Source organism: Gorilla gorilla, chromosome 8 (assembly GCF_029281585.2).
Source record: "Gorilla gorilla gorilla isolate KB3781 chromosome 8, NHGRI_mGorGor1-v2.1_pri, whole genome shotgun sequence".
Taxonomy (NCBI): Eukaryota; Metazoa; Chordata; class Mammalia; order Primates; family Hominidae; genus Gorilla; species Gorilla gorilla.
In genome coordinates, this window is record NC_073232.2 from 34,214,954 (window position 1) to 34,235,461 (window position 20,508).

At 36.9% G+C, this 20,508-nt stretch overlaps 1 protein-coding gene across 1 annotated transcript in view; it reads left to right on the plus strand.

The window, feature by feature from the left end:
* Positions 1-20,508, plus strand: part of GPR158 (G protein-coupled receptor 158) — a 415,782-nt gene that overhangs the window by 41,638 nt on the left and 353,636 nt on the right. Inside the window, exon 2 of the mRNA XM_004049181.5 lies at positions 4,738-4,843. Coding sequence (XP_004049229.2) covers positions 4,738-4,843 — 106 coding nt within the window. The remainder of the gene's footprint in view (positions 1-4,737; positions 4,844-20,508) is intronic.

A 20,508-nucleotide genomic window follows, 5' to 3' on the forward strand; every position in this document is an offset into this window, starting at 1 on the left:
TAGTGATGGAGCAGAAAAATTATTGTCCAAGGTAACACGAGGAGGGAGGAAAAGCAGAATTTCAAGTCTTTCCATCAATCTGTCCAGTCTCTCTATCCATTCCTCCATAGCAGTTTATGATACTTTCAATTTGCTTGGGTATGTTTTGGGGGGTGGGGGGGATGTCAGTTTAGCTTCTCCTTGCTTCTCTCATGTCTGTAGTTCCTCCAAAGTTAATTTTGGGTGTGGGCTGATTTAGGAGCTGAGGAAAAATGTTAAAAAAGATATAGACCATGGAAATTTTAGTGGGGAAAACATATCATTGAAAATCAAATATTATAATATAGTGTGCTAATTGATATGAAGAAGGTAAGCACACTGCATTATGGGAGAATAAGGGACTCTCTTCCATATCAGACTTGGAGTTCATGGGAGGCTTTAGAAAGTGGCCAGGTAGGAGTTATAATGTAAGGTATGGTTTAGGCAAAGGGATTTCAGGTATAAAGACGTCTGTGAAAGAATGGTTTGAGATAGCATGAATTTTTTAGGGCCCTAAATGTATTTCTGAATTGTCTGGAATAAGGAATATATGCATGAGAGTGGTTGGAGAAGTTAGAAGTAGGAGGGCCCTGATTATGTCATTCCAAGGAACGTGGATTTTATTATTTAGGAAAGTGAGTAATATTGATTTCAAGTAGGGAATTGTCAGGATTGGGTTTATATGTCTCAAATATTACATAGAAAGCAGTGTATGATTCTTGGGCTTCAGCAACCTTTACTTGCATGGGAACTTTCTAAAATCCTGGAATGGGTACTAGAAATGAGTTTTGTGGTCAACTGTTCTCATAAAACTTGCAAAAATAAGATATTTTGAATGCAATGGTCTCTTTCTGGTATAATGTGCCTCCATTACACTTTTCCTAGGCTTTGGGTAGTTTTGCAAACTGGAGGAACTTTAGGATTTTTTTAGTCTGGGTTTAGCAATATATGTTAAAGTTGTCTGTGGTCACTTCTGTGTATAGTGAAGTTGCTGGTCATTCTGGTATAGAAATGGCTTCTGGTAATATTCTTAATGCCCATGGTGCCTACCCATCCAACAGTTACCACCCAAAGACCTAGGGCCAAAGGTCATCTCGTCACATAAATGTGTATTCATGATTTTGTTTTTCTTAAAGAAGGTCCCTAAACCATATAAACTTCAAGAGCTACAAACCAGGATCTTTACTTGGAGCAATGCCAAACAGGACCCAAGAGTATGCTAGTATTAAATTTGTTTAACCCGTGAAAGATGAGGGCCTGAAGCAAGGCAGTGGCCATGAATATGGAAGAGAAGAGTCAAGATACAAGAAGCACAAAGGGAGTCCAACCTATGGCACTTGGCCATTGCTTTGACTTGGAGGTCCATTCACAGAGAAAGACCAGTAGGGAAATCGTGTTTGATGGGCTGAATCCTGCTTCGGGCTTGTTGTTGTATTAATGGACACATAGAGGAAAATGCTGGTCTGTAGTGTAGCTAAGCACCCAGGTGTTTAGGGGATCTGATTTGCTATATTTTCCATTCTCTGGAGGCCACTTACAGGCTTTTTTTTTTTTTACCCTCACTTTCCTGTCCTGAGGCCATGAAACAGCAGCCAGCTTTTCACTCTCAGAATTTCCCGGGAGCCCTTCAACCCCTGAGATGCCCACTCGGGACAGAGGGCACAGGCGCGATGGGGCTCTCCCCTTGCCTGGTCTGCAATGGGACACGTGGGTCCTTAGGTGTTGGATCTTTGCGTCCCTTTCGGCGGCAGGATGCTCTTCCCTACAAAGAGAGGGTTTTCTTTCTGTTATATCCCCCAAACCTTCGCTTCCCCCCGACAGGAAGTCTACAGCGCCTTCCCCAGGGTTTTGTAAGTCTCTGGGCGCCCAGGCTTAGGCTGTAATGAAGAAGCCTCGTTGATTTCCCAGCTGGGAAACGTAGCTCATTATATTCCACGGTTTTGCACAAGCCTGGAATGCTTCACGGGCCGGGCTTGAGGTCTGCGGTGACTTTTTAGTTTCCATGTACGAACTTGGAATGAAGGGCGAAAGCTTTCAGTCAGTTGAGCTGCCTTTTTCTGAAGTCAGTTTTCTCCAGGGAAGCAAACGATCACAGTAATTGCAGCTTTTTATTTTCCAAGTTAGCCGATGTCTGAGTAAGCTGGAAGATTTGAGATTTCCACTGTCTGGGAACAGGACTGCTATGGTAGGATTGTTGAGAAAAACTTGACCTCATTATAACCAACCATTGTGGAACGAGTAGAAATGCATATTGATTAGTTTGCCAATTACAAATACTTTCTAAATAAGATATTCAAGAAAGATAACCAAAATGTAGTGGACAACAGTAGTCCGGTGAGAAGCTTTATGATACTGGTGATTTAGTGTGTGCTTATAAACCAGCTCTAATTATGCCTTGAACTGTGTTGAGTCAGAAATTTCACCTCAGTGAGATTTATTCACCACCCTTTAAAAAAAATTTAAAATTTTTCTATTTCATCCCCTTTATCTGCTGGAAGTTGTTTTCCCCATGGAACTTTTTTTTTTTTTGTAAAGTATAGTATAATTTAGTCATTTATTTTACCTATTTCTCTATTCCACACTAGAATTAAACTCTATGAAGGCAGGATTTTGTGTTCCTGCTTACTGATGCCTTTCAAAAACCAAGAACAATTCTGGCACATAGTAAGCACTCACTGAGTATCTACTCAATCAGTGAAAGAAAGTTATTTCCAAAGAGCATAAAGTAGAACCAGAAGTGGGCTTACATGATTGGATTAACTTTGGTGGAACCTAGTTCGATTGAAAGTTCTGGTAGTGAAAGCAGTCAGTAAGTCAACGAATGGTTATTGAAGCCCTACTTTACTCCAAGTGATAGCTTTCCAAATCCTCTAGGATTTAGCATCTACTGTCCGTTAAACACTTTGGTCATTTTCAAAATGTCTTATGCCTTTTAGTGTTCCTTGGGGGTAGGTTTGCCTTTCTGTTGTGCATAGTGTTATCTTACAGTGATATGCACATACCAGACGATAAATATTTGTTGAAAGAGGAAAGGCATGAACTGGATTAAGGCATTAGGTTACTTGGAAATCCATTTATTTATCACATAAACATTTGTTTTATTGCATTATGGCCCACAACAGTAATATTTTGCAGAATGGGGTCTATATTTCTGAATGATCAGCGTGTTTTCTGTAATTTTTGTGTTTTCATTTCACTGATCATCTAGAAAATCAACTCAAACATATTCTGGATTATCTGGATAAACCAAACACTGGCAGGAGGTTTTAGTGTCCCTATATATTTCTGTGTATCTTTTGAGCATGTAGGCGCTAGGTAATGTAGTACTTTTCTCACAGGTTAAAGAAAAGAACAGAGGCAGACTGAAAAAAGAAATGATTTATTCACCCCAAAGGAAGCCCAAATGGCATTAAGCCATGCTGTTAGAATGCTTCACAGTAGTTTAAAAGGAGAAAAGAGATGAGAGAAATGAGTCATAAGATGTGTGGCAAAATAGGATTGCTGAACTAGCAGTCAGTACTATATTCCTGTTTTGAGAGGTGATTTTGTTTTGGCAAAGCATAATTTTTGGTTTTCTTAAATTAATATTTTAAATTTGGTTTTTGTTGGTTTTATACTTTTGTTTGCATTTATTTTGTAATTGTGTGGGATTCTTTGTAGCTACAGGAGCTATAAAATCAGGAATTTGAGGCTACTTTTATATTTTATATATATGAGTGATATCATAATGAAAAATTGTTTAAATTAGGGCTGTGGGGCCTCAAAAATGTGTTTTTACTTTGAGTAGTTTGTAGTGGGGTATATATACTTAAGTTTATGAAAAACTACATTGTAAAGCTTCAGGGCCCAGGATGCAGAATACTTATTTCAATAAAGTCCATGTGTGATAGTGCAGTGTTGGACAGATATTTCTGCAGCAACTGCTGCTAGTGGTGCTGCCGGTGGTGAAAAATAGAAAGGAGGGAATCTTAGGAAAATAGAGAGAGAAAGTTGGCTGGAGCAAGTGGAGGAATTGTAGCCCAACTTGGAGCTTTCTTTGCAATTTAGCTTTTGACTGGCTCTGAATTTGTGAGTTGTCTTTCTTAGTGACACTTCTCAAATGGCTAAGTGAAATGCAGTCTCTTCGTTTCCAGATTTAAAAGAAAAAAGAATGTAGTCATCATTTCTGTAGTGAGGCAAATCTCTGTTTAATGTGGAACACTGGGAGACCTAAAGAGCTGTTTAGAGTTATTAGAATGAGAGATCAGAGGAAAGAGATGCTTACTTTCTGATACTGTCCTCCCTACTCCTCAATCTTCCTAGCCCTGCAATGGGAAATAGGAGTAGAAAGAAATGAACTGAAGGCTTTATTTTAATTTACTTTACTAGAAGGGGTTCTGAGAGCAAGTGTTATTTTAGAGTCACATTTTCTGCCATGTCTAGAGCAATATTGTCCTGGAGTTCAGGCAATCAACACATATTTATTGAGCACCTATTATGTACCAGGCATTATATAAGGAAGTGAAGACAGCTCCCTGCCTTTGGACTTACATAAAGCCAATACTTAATGATTTTCCTGTACTGTGTGTCTTCTCTTGGTGCACTTTGGTTGAATATGAGTAGGCAATTTGACAGTTTTTGGCATGTTCTTTATGATAATTTTCTAATTTCAAGCTTAAAATACAGAGAAATCATAAATGTCCAGATTAATTTGTTCTTTTTATCCTTTTCTGTTTCTAGGGGTGTCATGAAAGTTGACATAAATCTTCAGAAAGTGGACATTGACCAATGCTCAAGTGATGGCTGGTTTTCAGGAACTCATAAATGCCACCTCAACAATTCAGAGGTAAGAAGATGAAAATAAAATCCTCTTTAAGCTCAGGAATACATTATTTTGAATATGTTATATTTGTGTGGGTAAATGAACAAGAGGCATCTTACTGGGAAGAAAATCTATGTAGGTCTCAGTGCTGCCAAATGAACTAAAATACGGGTAGAAAATAAAATTTGTGTAGAATAACTGTTCGTTTGGGGACCGAAAGAAGGCCAAAACTACAATTACATCTGAAGTTTGACTTTAGTCAAAGCCTGGCCCTATTCTTCAAAATGGGCTGGAAATTTAAAATAGTCCTGAGATGAGAAACCAGTCCCAGGAATGGTCAAACAAATTATGACTGTTTCTATGGAATATGATGCTTATTGAAATATTGGTGGTATTCATTCAGACACACTGCTATCTGCTAGAGGAGCACTAGAGAAGGCATGGTGGGGCAATTTTGAAAACAAGGAGAAAACACTGTGCAGGGTCCTGGAAAGGAATTGTGTATATGTGTGTGTATTTGTTCAGTTTTTAGTCCCTATCCGTGCTTGATTTGATGATACTCTGGTTAATAGGAAACAGGCATGGAGATCATGCTTCTGGAAATAAGACTATCACTTGCCTTTTGTAGTTTCAGAGAAGGAATATGATGACATACTAGTGATTTCATTTTTAGTAGTCCATTTCCAAGGTCCTCAAACTATGGAACAAACATACAATAAAGTTCTTGATCTTAAATACTTGGGCTAGTCCAACACTGATTCCACGAGTTTGTGAGGAAAGTCAGCTTGCTTTATTTAAAATAGAGGGGATATTTCCACAAATGTAGTCATCTACAACTTTAATTTGAATTTTTGCCATTTGTGAAAGGTGATTGTATATAGTGTAATTTTTAAGGAAGAAATTTTAAATCAGAAGGAAATTTAGCAATAAGCACTTATTTGTGCCATTACACAAATGCACAGACAGTTGCACAGGTATACATGCATGCATATACATGTATATATGCCCATTGAGTGTTTACCATGTATACACCCACCACACATACTCCTGCCACACACAACCCACATACCCCTGTACTCCCACACTCCCAAATATCTTTTCGCTGTTTCTCACACCCGCCATACATTCCACACACACTTCCACCCCGCCACCACACTCTCCACAGCATCCCTCAATCCTCTTGCCCCCAACCTGTAAGAAGCCCCCGTAATGCCCCATATCCCTCTAAATCTATCACATCTCTCCACCATATCCTGATGATCCCCCACTTCATCAATACATTCCCACAGCCCCCCTGATTCCCTCACATCCACACGCTTCCTCCCACATCTCCATACACCTCTACAGAGACTGCCATCCACAGTTAATGTTTCTGCCTTGCTAACTCACAAAATTAAGCTCTTCTTTTTGTCTCCTTTAATTGTTCTTAGGGTTTTGAACATTTCTGAGCCTCCACTTCGGATGATTCTGGCATTTCTAAGATGTGAATTTCAATTGCTTGGCTTGGTGAATATCTTTAGCCTGATTATCATCTCCATGCCAAATGTCTAGAGCAATATTGTTCTGTTAGGAGCAGATAGCCACTTAGCGATGTCTTTTAGCCACATTGGACTTTTTTCTGCATGGGTGTCATATTGTGGATATTGATCTGTGTGTGTTCATTTCTTGTGTTAGTGGTGCTCCTGGGTGGTTCAATAAGCAGTCTGCCTAGAAACAAGGAGATACTTACTTTTCAGTTTGTTACAGTTGCTGCTTGCCTCTAATAATCATGGTGTGGTTTTGTGTCCTTACAGCACATCTGTTTATTTGACTAGATAGTCATCCTGAAAGAACCTCTTTCTCCTTTTGGAAGATTGATTTATTTTCATTGCATCAGGATGATTAATTTTCTGGGTTTTGTGTCTTTTTAAAGCTTTGAAATAAACTAGGTTATTTCAAGATAAAATATTATCCTCTATTCTGATTAACAAAGTTTAGGTTGAAATTTATAACTTTTGGGATTATGTATGGGAGCATTATATTTATTACATTCCTACTGAAAAAAGTTGAAAAATATTCTACAATTTCATTTGAAAATATTGTAGAAAGAGGCTGAGTGATCAAAAAGTAATATCAAAACGATGGATCTACAGGGTGTATGTTCAACTTGCACTCTGTCACTCTCGCCCCCTTTCATTGCCCAGGTACTGGAGTTGGGAAGAAAGAATGTTTGTGTCGTGGGCTATGCTCAGGAGGCCCTCATGGGGTAGTCTTCCCTGCACAGGTCTGTCCTGGAACTCTTCACACATTGTATTGGGCTTCTCTAAGGTCGTATAGTTTGTGCTGGTCACTCTAGGTACCTGCAACAGTTTTGGACCACATCCTCAGTGTAGTTACTGGGAATAGTCTTTCAATTCCTTTCCCATAGGGATGTGAGTTAGAGATTAGAAGCTGGCTTCTCTGGAGGTTTTTACTGCTTGGGAAAACAGAAAGAAACATGTCTTACTTGTGGCATTTTTCATGTGTTCTGGCTCTACTTTATTCTTTGTAACAACTCCTCTGTTACCATCCCAAGGATCGCTGTGTAAACTGGCTTATTTCGGGAAGCACTTAACATCCACATTTGTAGGATGTAGGGTCCTGTCTTTATGAATGTCCACATCATTAGAAATAAAGACACTCATCTTGGTTTACAGTGGGTTTTATCTTGCTAATATTTAACATTCTTCTCTAGTAAACAATAGAGAAAGTTACAAATTTCAAAGTTATAAATGAGGCAAACTTTTCACTGTAAAAAATTTTCTAGCGATGTTGGAAAACTTTCCAGCCTCTAGGGTATGTACAACCAAAATATCAGGTCTGATGTTGGAAACAGATAAGTGTTACGGAACCAATGACAAAAGCCTCAGGAGCATTTTAGAATGGCATGGAATGGTTTGTGAAGAAAATAATCTCTCAGTGAGTTTAGGTCTTCACAAGGTCTAGGAGGCCACTAAGCATTTTTTGAAGAACATGTCTTCACAACTAATCTAGATTACTGTAAAATAGATTTGGTCAGTTTTCACATCCTCTCCTACAGAATGGTTTAAACATAAAATTAATTGATATTAATTTTTGTTTTAAATATTTTCTTTTGCTTGTTTGAAGTGTAAAAAAACCATTGTTTGAAGTAGGAAATATTAGGAGAGTATCCTGGAAACTTTTTGGTTATATTCCATTAGTAAATACCTTTTAAACATCAGTCCAAGGTATATATATATTTTAAATTTAGAGAGTATATACATCTTTTGTTATATTTTTATGTTAAGTATATTATAAATCAGAAAATTTTACATGGTTAAGATGAAAATGAAATAATATTTTAATATAAATTATATTACTTTGTTAAAAGAATTATATATTTATAGCAATATAATTGATTCATAATTTTATAAAATTTTTAGTGAGACATGATTATGTCATAATTTTTGAAAATCTTAGTTTAATACTTAGTAATGCAGTGATTCAGAGGTCTCTAAGTTCACTTTATTTTTATGCTTAGTTTTAATATCTGTCATGGTTGAAAAAGATTCCTCACAAGGAGAAATCAGTCCAAACTGAAGTAATAAATTGTCAACTATGTTTGCTACCAATTTTTGCAAAGGTTTTCTTTACAGAGATACAGCTGGCAATTCTGCATCTTACTTGATGTCAATTGGTCCTTGCAAACTTATTCGAAAGCTGGTCATTTTAATATTTTAAAGGAATCGGTTAAAAACCCACTGAATCTCTTCATGTTAAATATATTAAAGCAGACTAGGACATTTTATTTCCAAGTTTAAACTGTAGAGGTGTGTGAATACTTATAGGTTTTGGCAACAAAAACCACTTAACACTGAAAACATTTTCAAATATCCATTTTCAAAATGCTCACTTGAAAAGACTTTCTCATGGATTGTTAAAATGCCTTTGAAGGAATGGTTTTTGTTGTTGTTGTTTTTTAAATACCTGTTTCATAGACACTATTGACAACCAACCACTTGCCATCCCAGAGCAGATCAGCAGATTTGGAACATTTGCCTTTTTTTTTTGTAAAAAGCAATGTATAACCCATCTTTAAGCTCAGAAGTGAGCAGTTCATTTTGAAATAATCAGAGATTCTTTATGGGGGAAAATTTTCTGGGTCACACAGCATCTCATGAAGAATCATAAATACTTTACACTTTAAAACAATACACTCTGAAAATTCATCTAAATGGCCAAATATAAAGGCAATAAATGGAAAATTGAAGCAAATGAAGGAACCCAGTGACCAGTGTCAATGTTAATGTTTTTCTGTCTTGAAACTCCCAGTTTTCCTTCAGGATGTCTCAAGTGCATTCTCAGATGTGTGATCATGTAAAGTATAGATTGAGTGAGGGCATTAATATTAATCCAAGTCCTACATAAAACAAGGCTTAACAGCTTATGTTTCTTTTATTAAAAAGTTAAATGTAAACAGAAGTTCTAGTATTTTCTTTTTGCATGCCAATTAAAGTCGTGTTTATTCTGCTTTGGAGACCACTTTTTGAAGATATCAGATTCACTGGAGTGGTTGTGTTATCACCCCAGTCATTGGTCTTATATTGCTCCAAGACAGTTTCCCATATCTCCTCTTTTCTATGGAATGTATTGGGTGAAAATCTGTTTGTAATTCTTTACTACTACGTTAGATATAGTTTAATGAATCTCTAAAGATAAATTTTAAAAAAGGCTAAAAAGGTAAGAAAACATATCATTTAGTATATGAGAAGAGGAATAGAATGCAAAGATTCAAAGAAAGCAGAAAAACCCTCTTACATACCAAATGTAACTTACTCATTTGACTACAGTGGGTTTAGAGTACTTTTCTAGAGATCTTTCATTTAGTTTAACTTTTCATTTACTGAATCACTTAGAAATAGCTATGTGTCATTTCCATCTTGTGGCTGCTGTCTCACCATTGCTCTTCTTTTCTCCAGAAAGTTTCTGTTTAACAAATACTATTGTTCACCTATCTCTAGAGCCATGCTGTCTAGTATGATAGCCACTAGCCACATGTCGCTTCTGAAGTTTAAACCAATTAAAGAAAATCAAAAAAGGAAGTTTCTGGCCTCACTAACCTGATTTCAAGCATTTAATAGCCCATGTAACTAGTGGCTACCATGTTGAAAAGTGCAGTGGACTGCTCTGCCGTAGGATATAGTCTAGCTTATAGTGTAGTCAAGCCACACAGGCAAACTTTCAAATCCCTGAGTTTCCTTGTACACTTGTCAGTAACATTGCCTTAAAATTCACTGAGGGACATTTAAGAACAAACTTAAAATGAATTCTGGCTTATGCAATCTTCTTATGATTTGTATTAGTGCAATTGAAACTAAGTAATGAGAATGTTGCAAACTATTTTTAATGCCATTTATTTCACACTGGAAACTGTAACAGCCTTACAGTAAGTGAGGAGTAAACACTGGTAATCACTGTGGATATTTACATTTTAATTGTATTTGTAGCACAACTTTTCTTTTCTCCTATTACTAGTGTGAAATGTGGTTATTTAATATAAAGTCACACTCTTCTTTTGGAATGTAGGACAATGATCAGGTGTTCATTTGTACCTAGAACAGTACCTGACACTGTTGAATTAATGGAGATAATTTGCTATTGTTAGATGGCCTCCCTCTAATGCATGGCCATCGCTTTTGACCAATTGCCCAAAATAAAATTAAACAAAATGTTTTTTGTAGTAGTTGCCTTTCGGGTATTTGAAGACTGCTGTTAGCTACCTTCTAAGTCTTCTTTCCTCTAGGCTAATCCTCTGTTTCAGTCACGCATCCCTGCTTTACCAGGCTTAGCCAAAGGAGGCCATATCACCACTGTATGGATGCATATTCGTTTTTGGAGTTCTAAAGCCTATCTCATTTGATTTTGTTACAGTCTTTCTTTTTAAAATTAATAGAAACCGATGGCATTTTTCTGAGTTTTCCACTATGCTCTCGAGAGTTATTTGGAATAGAGATTCTCGAATTGTTTCAAAGCTAGGGTTAGAAATCACTGTGCTAAAACCACTGAGCCTGGGGAGCCTAATAAGTCAGTTAAGGGCAAGCTGGCTGTTTTAGATGTTTCCAGCAACTGAGCCAAGCGTTCACCAGTGGCTATCGCCATCTTGTGGTTGGGGGAAAGAGAGAGAGAAAATCTGTAGTAGGAAATTAAGTGACATTAAACTATTTCTTTGTTGTCTAGTCATCTCTTTTACTATTAAAATACAATACATCTTTCCCTGTGTACAGTTTCAAGCTATTTGTGTGTTGTATTCTGGTTAGATACTAAACCACTATTTCCATCACTGTCTCATGCAACCGAGTTCTGACTTTAGTCTATTCACATATAATTAGGTGTACTAGGCTTCTCTCTTTGAGGACAGTTTACAAGTTTGCTGAACTATTATTCTAAGTAATTTTTCTTCTTATTATTATGGTTAATAAGGTATAGGCTATTTTTCCCATGGGATACCTTTTATAACATTATTTCAAATTCATTATTTTAGGTCCTAGGGATACAGTGGTGAATAAGACAGAGGAAATTTATAATTTAAAAGATATCATTGCATTCTAAAGGGAACCAGAGAACTTAGAAATATACCAATTGACTTTAACTTTTTTATGTACTAAATTTTCTAGGTGATATGTACTAAAATATCGTATGTTAATGTCTGAGACACAAGACTAGTCATAAAAGAGAAGTCTTCACACATATTTAAGAAGTGCAGGAATTTATTTATTGGATTGGCAAGCAGTAAAAAAGAATTATGCTCAATGTTGGTGAGGATATTCTAATGTGATATTGGTAGGAATGCAAATGTTTATAAATTTTTTGACAATGTGGTAAAAATGTATCATCATTAAAAATGCATACTTCTTTGTTCTACCTGTTTTTTCTCTACTTCTACTTTAAATAATTTAAGCCTGGGGAACATAGCGAGACCCTGTCGCTACAAAAAATTTTAAAAAATTGGCAGGGCTTAGTGGCACATGCCTGTAGTTCCAGCTACTCAGGAGGCTGAGGCGGGAAGATCTTTTGAGCCCAGAAGGTCGAGGCTGCAGTGAGTTATGATTGTGCCCCTGCACTTCAGCCTGGGCAATAGAGTGAGACCTCATTTCTAAAAAAAAAAAATAATTTAAGAAAACATTAGAAAATTCTAAAATATATAAATATAATTCTAAAATATAATTCATAAATATATATGTACTAGACTACTTATCACAGTATTACATATTGTACCAAAAATTTAGAAACAAATGCATAATAAAGAATTGGGTAAGTGACTTACAATGCATCCAAATAATATCATACCATTGTGCTACTTAAAATGAATACTGTTCATTCATTGATGTAGAATGATGTTCATTATATATATTAAAGAAAATAGGTTCTCCAGTGTGGTTTAAGGATTAGTAAGCATTTGGGGATATAGAGAAAAGTGATGATTGTAAGAAAGGCTTTCTGGCATGTATGGAGTAGATGAGTAGAGGCTTGGTAAGAAGCAGCCAATGTTTTTTTCCCCCTGAATGTGAGCCCCTTTAGTTTTGAGAAGTGAAATGTATTACTGTGGAAATGTGTACAAGATGATTTGTAGGCCGGGCGTGGTGGCTCACGCCTGTAATCCCAGCACTTTGGGAGGCCAAGGCGGACGGATCACGAGGTCAGGAGATCGAGACCATCCTGGCTAACACGGTGAAACCCCGTCTCTACTAAAAAAAATACAAAAAACTATTCGGTTGTGGTGGCGGGTGCCTAAAATCCCAGCTACTCGGGAGGCTGAGGTAGCAGAATGGTATGAACCCCGGAGGCGGGGTTTACAGTGAGCTGAGATCGTGCCACTGCACTCCAGCCTGGGCGACAGAGCGAGACTCCATCTCAAAAAAAAAAAAAAAAGATGATTTGTATAAGCTAGCTCGCAGTTTGTAAAAGGAGGGTAGATTAAAGGCAAGAGGGCATATGCAACCTCAAAAGAAAAATCTGTCTATCTTACAAATGGTGGTGATGTCTCTATCTAGAACTTGTATGGAGTTGGGAAGAAGACGATGGAGAAAGACAATTTGAAGAACCTTGAGCGTACCTGTGAGGAGGCGGTAGATTCATCGCTATATTTAGGGACTCCCTTTTCCTTTGTGAATCATAGGGAGGATTGCTAATGCAAATAGCCCCAAAATTGAAGGTTACAGTAGGAAGTGGATGGATTCACAGTAAAGACTAGATAAATTTTACTTTTTCTGTTGTTTCAACTCAATAGATTTTTATCAAAATCTAAAAATCTTCTTATTAATTTTAACACTAATGATGGCTGCAACTACTTGGTAGTGCTTGGTTTGGGTCAAGAATTGGTCTTTGTGCTTTATATGCATTTCTTTAATCTTTAAAGCCTCTATTTTACTGATGAGAAAGCTAGGCCAAGACAGGTTAAATAACTTATTTATAATCATACAAATAGTAGTTGGTAAAACTGGGATTAGAATCCAGATTTATCTGATTCTAGGCCTATTTTTGTTTTAGTACAATCATATCCTTCTTACTTTCTAGGAAACATGTAACCAGATGAATTCATTTAGGATTAGACATGAGGATGTATGGGGTATTTTAGATTACAAACTACATTTAACCTTGGAAATTGGGTAGAAGAGATGATGGGATATTATCCTGTACCAGGTGTCACTTTAGACATGGTGCTTTGGCATTTCATAAAGTAATTGCTGTGAAAATCCAGCATCCTTCTCAGTAGGAGAGGAATCGAAGTTCCCATAGGCCCTGGATTTGTTTAAGTCTAAGGCTATATATTAGGAAGTGATTGAATGGACTGATATGAACTTTCAGTGAAGGTTATGGTCGTTTGTTATAGGGCTTTATGTGGGGCTTTGTGCTTGCCAGAATGTTCATCTATTCTTTGAATAATGATATAGAAGACACATAGTTAAGAATAACAAATTCATTCAAAGTTAAAATCAGAGACTAAAAAGATATTGCGGGGTAGAGAAATGGACAACTGCATCACAATGAAAGTTAATCAGAACAAAGATAAGATCCTGAATGTGAATCAAAATTCCTGTCTTTCTGATCATAGGAAGAATGATGTGGTTTGGTTTGATCACATGTGAATGATATTTGGGAGGATAATTGAAAGTTGAAAATAAGTCAACAGTATGGTGTGGCTGCAAAACCATAGCAAAAGCCAACATAGTCTGAGGTTGTTCTCTAGATCTGGAGAGGCTTACATCTCAACTGTATTCAGAACTTAGCAGAAAATACCTAAAATGGTATGACAGGTTTCAGTTCTCATACATTCAAATGTGTGTAGATAAAGTGGAAGCACTCCAGAAGAGAAAATTTGTATTACGAAGGACTTTGAAACCTTACTTTTTGAAGAATCAAAGAAATTGAGAATGTTTTTCCAGGAAATAGAAGACTCGTGGGTGATCTGATAACTGTCTTCAAATATCAAAATAGCTATCATATGGATATTTATACTTTTTCTCAAGGAATACAGGGGCTAGTCTGAGACTTACTGGTAAAACAACAGGAACTGCAGAAGGCTCTGTTTACCTCAATGTAACTGGAACTTTTTAATAATCAGAATTTTTAAAAAATGAAAAATACACATTTTAAAATAGTAGATTATAAATTTGAATGTCACGGTTATTCAGTCACACCTTGCAGGGATGACCACCTGGAGAGGATGTTGTAGACCTTGGTATTTTCAACAGTGAAAGGTACCACATGACAATTTTGTGGAGCTCGTTAAAACTGCATGTGATATTGGCTATATGTTTGGACTAGATACCTCTAAATTTTTCTGTAGTGTTAAGATTTTATACCTAGTATACTCTAAAGGGAACCGCTAAAAGATGTTTCCATCCGAAAGAATACTCTCATTGTCCTTGTACTGGTAATACTTTAAATTCTCACTTTATATGTGCTTGTGCTTGCCAAAGGTGAGATTTTCTGATTTTTCTTTGTGATAATGATAAAGCAAACTATTATTCAGCATTGCCACGTTCATTCAAGCTAGCTTATAGGAGTTGATGTCCAGTTACCCCTTAAACACTTTTAGGTTGTTAATGCAAGACTGATACATTTTGATGAAAGTGAGATGAAAAAGCCAAAAAATGTTTAGCTGACCTTCGATTGCAAATCTGGGATAATCTGAGCCAGAAAGGAGGCAGTATTATAGGAAGCACCATTGATTTTTAAAAATAATCTAATTTGCCTCTTCTGCTTATCAAGGAATCAGATACTTTAGAGTAGGAGATAAATCAATTTTCCAGCTAGAATGGGGTCATGGTGTTTGGAGTCTGCTCCTGAATGACACTGCTTTTATACAATCTATGTCACTGGATTGTGTCCCCAACTTTCTTGAATCTGTTGCTTTAACGTTAGGACCTTTGGAGTATTTGAATTAGAATGTACAAAGGAGAGAGCTACCTGACCATCCAAGGTGAATAGACTGCCTCTCTGTCTGTACACGTTATCTGGGCATCAATTAAAAGGCTGGTGTTAATGGAAGGGACCTACTCCTAGTAGAGAATTAGAACACAAATCGGAATGTGGGAATATAACAGAGGTGAATATGGAGGACGGCAGCTTACCATGCACAGGGATGACAAGAGGATTCAGAGGATTCACTACATTTATGATAATATATTATCCTAAATTGTAATATGAAAATATATGTTATGGACTCTAACCCTTGCTAAATACAAACATGTAAAATGCTTTGAAGCTTCTCTGTGGCCTCGGGATCAGGGTGAGGCTGAGTTTGAAGGTGGGTGATCTGCAGCATATGCAGGGCAGGGCAAGAGTAGGCTGGGGCGAGAGAATTGACTTGCATACACCAAAGGATGTGAACTCAAAGTACCAGACTTTCTTGATCTTTTCAATTCAGTGAGAGAACATCTGATGAAATATGAAGTTAGTGAACAGATCTGGAATATGTAGCTAAATTTATAATGGAGCCAATCAGGGGGAAAAAAAACCTACCTATTAAACCTTTGCTTTTGTCATATTCAGTAGCAGAAAAATTGCTACTTGTCCAATTCTAGATATGAGAGGCAATCAGAATATACAGTGAGTGCCTGAGGGTGACTTTTTGGGGATTAAATATAGCTTTGCATCATTAACTTATGTGGGGAAAAAATCCCATTATGACAGCAAATCAGATCTAATCTGGCACTCCCTCTGCTACAATTATATAAAATATGGTGGAAAGTTGTCAAAGCTTTCAGTGAGAAATGAGGCTACTGATGCTTGGCAGCCCCCTTTTTGAGCAAGTGAAGAATCATGTTGCTTAGCTACAGCCCTTGGCTGATTTAGAGAGCTTTAACTGACTGTATTATACAAGAGTTAAACTCTGTTCCTTGATATCTTCTTTTTCTAAGATGAAAGGCCTTATTTGCCACCTTCTTATTTTGTTGGTATCTTCACCAAGACGTTTATGTGTATTCATCCAGGACAGGTTTCGATTCATCATTGTTTTTCCCTCCGCAAGGGCCTATAGATTGAGAGAGAACAAGTGGGTGTTGATGATACAAGCAGAACATGAAGTATTGAGATCACTTGAAAACGCTTTTGTCCTCAAAGTAATGTACAAGTGTCTATTTCAAATTATTTTTGTCATTTGAAGCCATTGTTTTTTGCCCCCCTCTTCTTTTAGCTTATTCATAGTTTGGGTTACTATTGTCTCTAAAATGCACAAGATTTTTGTATTTTAAAATATAAGCTCACACGTAGGTGTATGGAAAGTGGTAGGGAAGAGTGAATGTAGTTGATGAAACAAATAAGAGTCAGGCTGGAAATGGAACAAAAGACCATTGAAAACAGAAGGATTAAGGAGAAAAAACAAACTGCAAATGGAGAATATTTAGAGCAGTTATTGTGCATGAAGTAGAAAAGTGTGTAAAGGGGGAATCGTTAGATGATCAGAGCCCATTTAGTGGGATAAACATGCTCAGAGGGACTTGTAAGTCTGGAGGAGGATTTTGGTCCATGCGCTGTCTCCAGAAAGGAATATCTTTATTCTAAATATGTGGGTATCCACTTTATTTTTATAGCTCTTCAGGAAAGAGGGCTGTCCCTCAGCAGTGCTTTCTATTATCTTACCATAATTATCTGTAATGAAGTGAAGCCATGACCTAATCTTGATTGTGTAATTATTTCCATAGATTTTATTATTGGCTTGTCAGTACAATCTTTGTTTTATGCATGCAAAAGCAGTTTCTTTTTTTTTCCCTGCTGGTGGTTACAATTTCATGATCACCTGGAGGAGATTCTATTGAGTTGATTCTTTATTTACATTTGGAAATAGGATAATGGACAACTGTCTCTGTAGGCTTGGCCCCACTGCAATTCTAGATCTGTTGAATACCAGAATTTATAGGTGTACAAATGGAGCAACCCTGCTTATGGGCTATGCTTTTATGCTTGTCTGCAAATCATCTTTGTCTGCCACTTTTAAAAATATGTCTGTATAATGCAGTCATTTTCAAAGTGTGGTCCTGGGACCCCTGGGGGTTCTCAAGACCCTTTCAAGGGAGTCTATGAAGTTAAAAGTATTTTCATAGTAATTCAGAGCCATTATTTGCCTTTGGAACTCTCCATTCTCTTATGAGTATCCAGAGGTTATACAAGATGTGATATAGAAACAGATTAAATGCAGAAAGAGAGGAGAATCCAGTTGTCTTGTAATAAGTCTAACATTAAAGAGATTTGCAGAAATGTAAAACAATGACCCTCTTCTTGCTAAATATTTTTTATTTTGGAAAATATAGTTTTTTCATACATATGTTACTTATGTTAATATATTCGTTTTATTGATTTTAAATGAATTAATACATATTTTGGAATTTTATCAGTTTTAATATATTAGATGGTAAATATCAATGGACATAACCCCCATAAATCAAAGCTCTTTGGGATACTCAGTAATTTTCAAGAGTGTAAAGGGGTCCCAAGACTGAAATGTGTGAGAGGTGCACTCATCAGCTACTGCATGATTTCTGACCTTAATTCCACTTCCTGGTTTCTGGGCTCTCTCTCTCTTCCTTACTTCTATGATTCGACCGGCAGACTTTTATAACTCAGTTGTTCCCCTCTGCCTTCCCTCCTGATCATTTCAGCCTTAGACCCCGCTGAATTCTCAGCCCAGTGTCATTAGAATTGGTGATGACACAAGCACAGTAATCACATTAATTAAAAGAGCAATCTATCCAAATTAACATTTCACATATTAGTTTGATACGTATTTCTAACTATAGTGAGTGCATTATGGGTAAGAATGTTCATTTATTATTTCACTTATATAGCTTAAGTGAAAACCACACTTTTAGGATTTTTATGTTGACTTCGTTTTCTTAAACAATCTTGACCAAAATGCCAAAGGATGGAATATTCTGTATTTTACTCTTCAAATTTTTCATATTGGGATTTTAAATCTAAATTGAAAATCATTTACATGCCAAGGTATTAGAACTATATAGAATTCTGCAGCCCTAAGTGTATATAAAGACCAATTTGTTTGTCTGAGTAGTGCTGATTGTTAATAATTTTAGTATTTGGTTACCAGTTAGATGGCTTATTCAAGTAATACCTCAAAAGTTTTTTTCTGAAGATTGGTCTGAAATTGTACACTGATCATTTGGTAAGCTGGCCATCTGCTAATTAATTTTAATTTGTAAGTAGCAGATTGTGAATTCAGTAAGCATCATTTTTTTTGTATATAGCATCAAGATATTCTTAGGACCAAATGAGTACCATATATATGCAAAATGAAAAGTGAATTTGGGCTTTTTGTTCCTTTGTTGAAATAGTTCAGAGATTCCAGAATTCTTTTTTATCCAAGTTTTTCACAGGGTTCTCTTTAAATAGGTAAAATAATTTATTGGCCCCTGTGTAATGATATTTTGTTACCCTTGCCGCAAGAAGGTATGTGTTGAAGCTGAGCTTGAGTTAGGGAGTGGCAATGAGTAGAAATGAAATCCTACATCTTTTCTCTTTGGTCAGAATTGAATAGATCTCAAATTACAAAAGTGCTTGGTAGTCTGATCTTTTTGGTGGCAATGTGTTAGGTGTTCTCTTTCCTTCTACATTAGCCACTTGTGATGTAAATTTTACTTCAGTATCTCATGAATCTATTTTCTTCTCTTGTTCTTACTACATCTTAGTTCTATTCCATGATGTTTTGATTTGCTTAGGAAAGTGATTACAATAATCTAGTAAAGTAACATATCTATCTTCTCACATGGTTATTTCTCTTCTTTTTTTTTTAATGGCAAGAACACCTGAAATCTATCTGCTCTTAGCTTGCTTGTACTTTTGCAATACTATCTGTTTTCAGTTTTCTTCCTCTTCAGTTCATCATTCATTGGGCAGTGTATTTTTCTAGAGATAGTATTGCATAGTAGTTAAAAGTGCTTGTTTTTGATTCAAACCACCCATATTTCTTAACCTTTTCATGTCTCAAATTTCTGTAAAATGAGGACAGTTTTTTTAGCCTATGTAAAGTGTTTTGCACAGTAATTTTTTTTTTAATTTTTTTTTTTTTTTTTTTTTTTGAGACGGAGTATCTCTCTGTCATCCAGGCTGGAGTGCAGTGGAGAGATCTCAGTTAACTGCAAGTTCTACCTCCCGGGTTCACGCCATTCTCCTGCCTCAGCCTCCCAAGTAGCTGGGACTACAGGTGCCTGCCACCATGCCCGGCTAATTTTTTGTATTTTTAGTAGAGACGGGGTTTCATCATTTTAGCCAGGATGGTCTCGATCTTCTGACCTTGTGATCTGCCCGCCTCAGCCTCCCAAAGTCCTGGGATTACAGGCGTGAGCCACCGCGCCTGGCCTGCACAGTACATTCTTCATAAATGTTAGCCAACCTCCATAGCACTTTGTATGCTTGCAGTTGTTATTTATAATTGTTTGTATCGATCTTCTATGCTAGACTGTAAGCTCCATGAGGGCAGAAACCAAATTAGTGTCATTCACCACTGTCTCAAGTGCCATAAACATGTTTATAATAAAGGCATTTAAAAAGTATTTGTAGTTTGCTTTCAAAAATCTAAATTTTGGCCGGGCGTGTTGGCTCACACCTGTAATCCCAGCACTTTGGGAGGCCAAGACGGGCGGATCATGAGCTCAGGAGATCGAGACCATCCTGGCTAACATGGTGAAACCCCGTCTCTACTAAAAATACAAAAAGAAATTAGCCAGGCGTGGTGGCGGGTGCCTGTAGTCCCAGCTACTCGGGAGGCTGAGGCGGGAGAATGGCATGAACCCGGGAGGTGGAGCTTGCAGTGAGCCGAGATTGCACCACTGCACTCCAGCCTGGGCGACAGAGCGAGACTCCGTCTCAAAAAATAAAAATAAATAAATAAATAAATTTCTTCTCATTCTGCAATACCCAACCACTTGCCTTCCATGATTCTACCATGCTTCTTCATGTCTCCATGGATTTCTTTGCACATGCTGCTCCTTTGGAATAACATACTATTTTCCACTTTGGCCATCTGATCGATTCATGCTTATCCTTTGAGTCCTAGAGTTGCTCTCGGTGAGCCTTTGGCAGCCTATTCTCCACTTCAGGCAGAAGATTGTTTTCTCCTATGTGCCACTGTAGTACATTGTACATGTTTCTACTGTAACACCTAGAATGCTGTACTAAAATTATTTGGTTGCTAT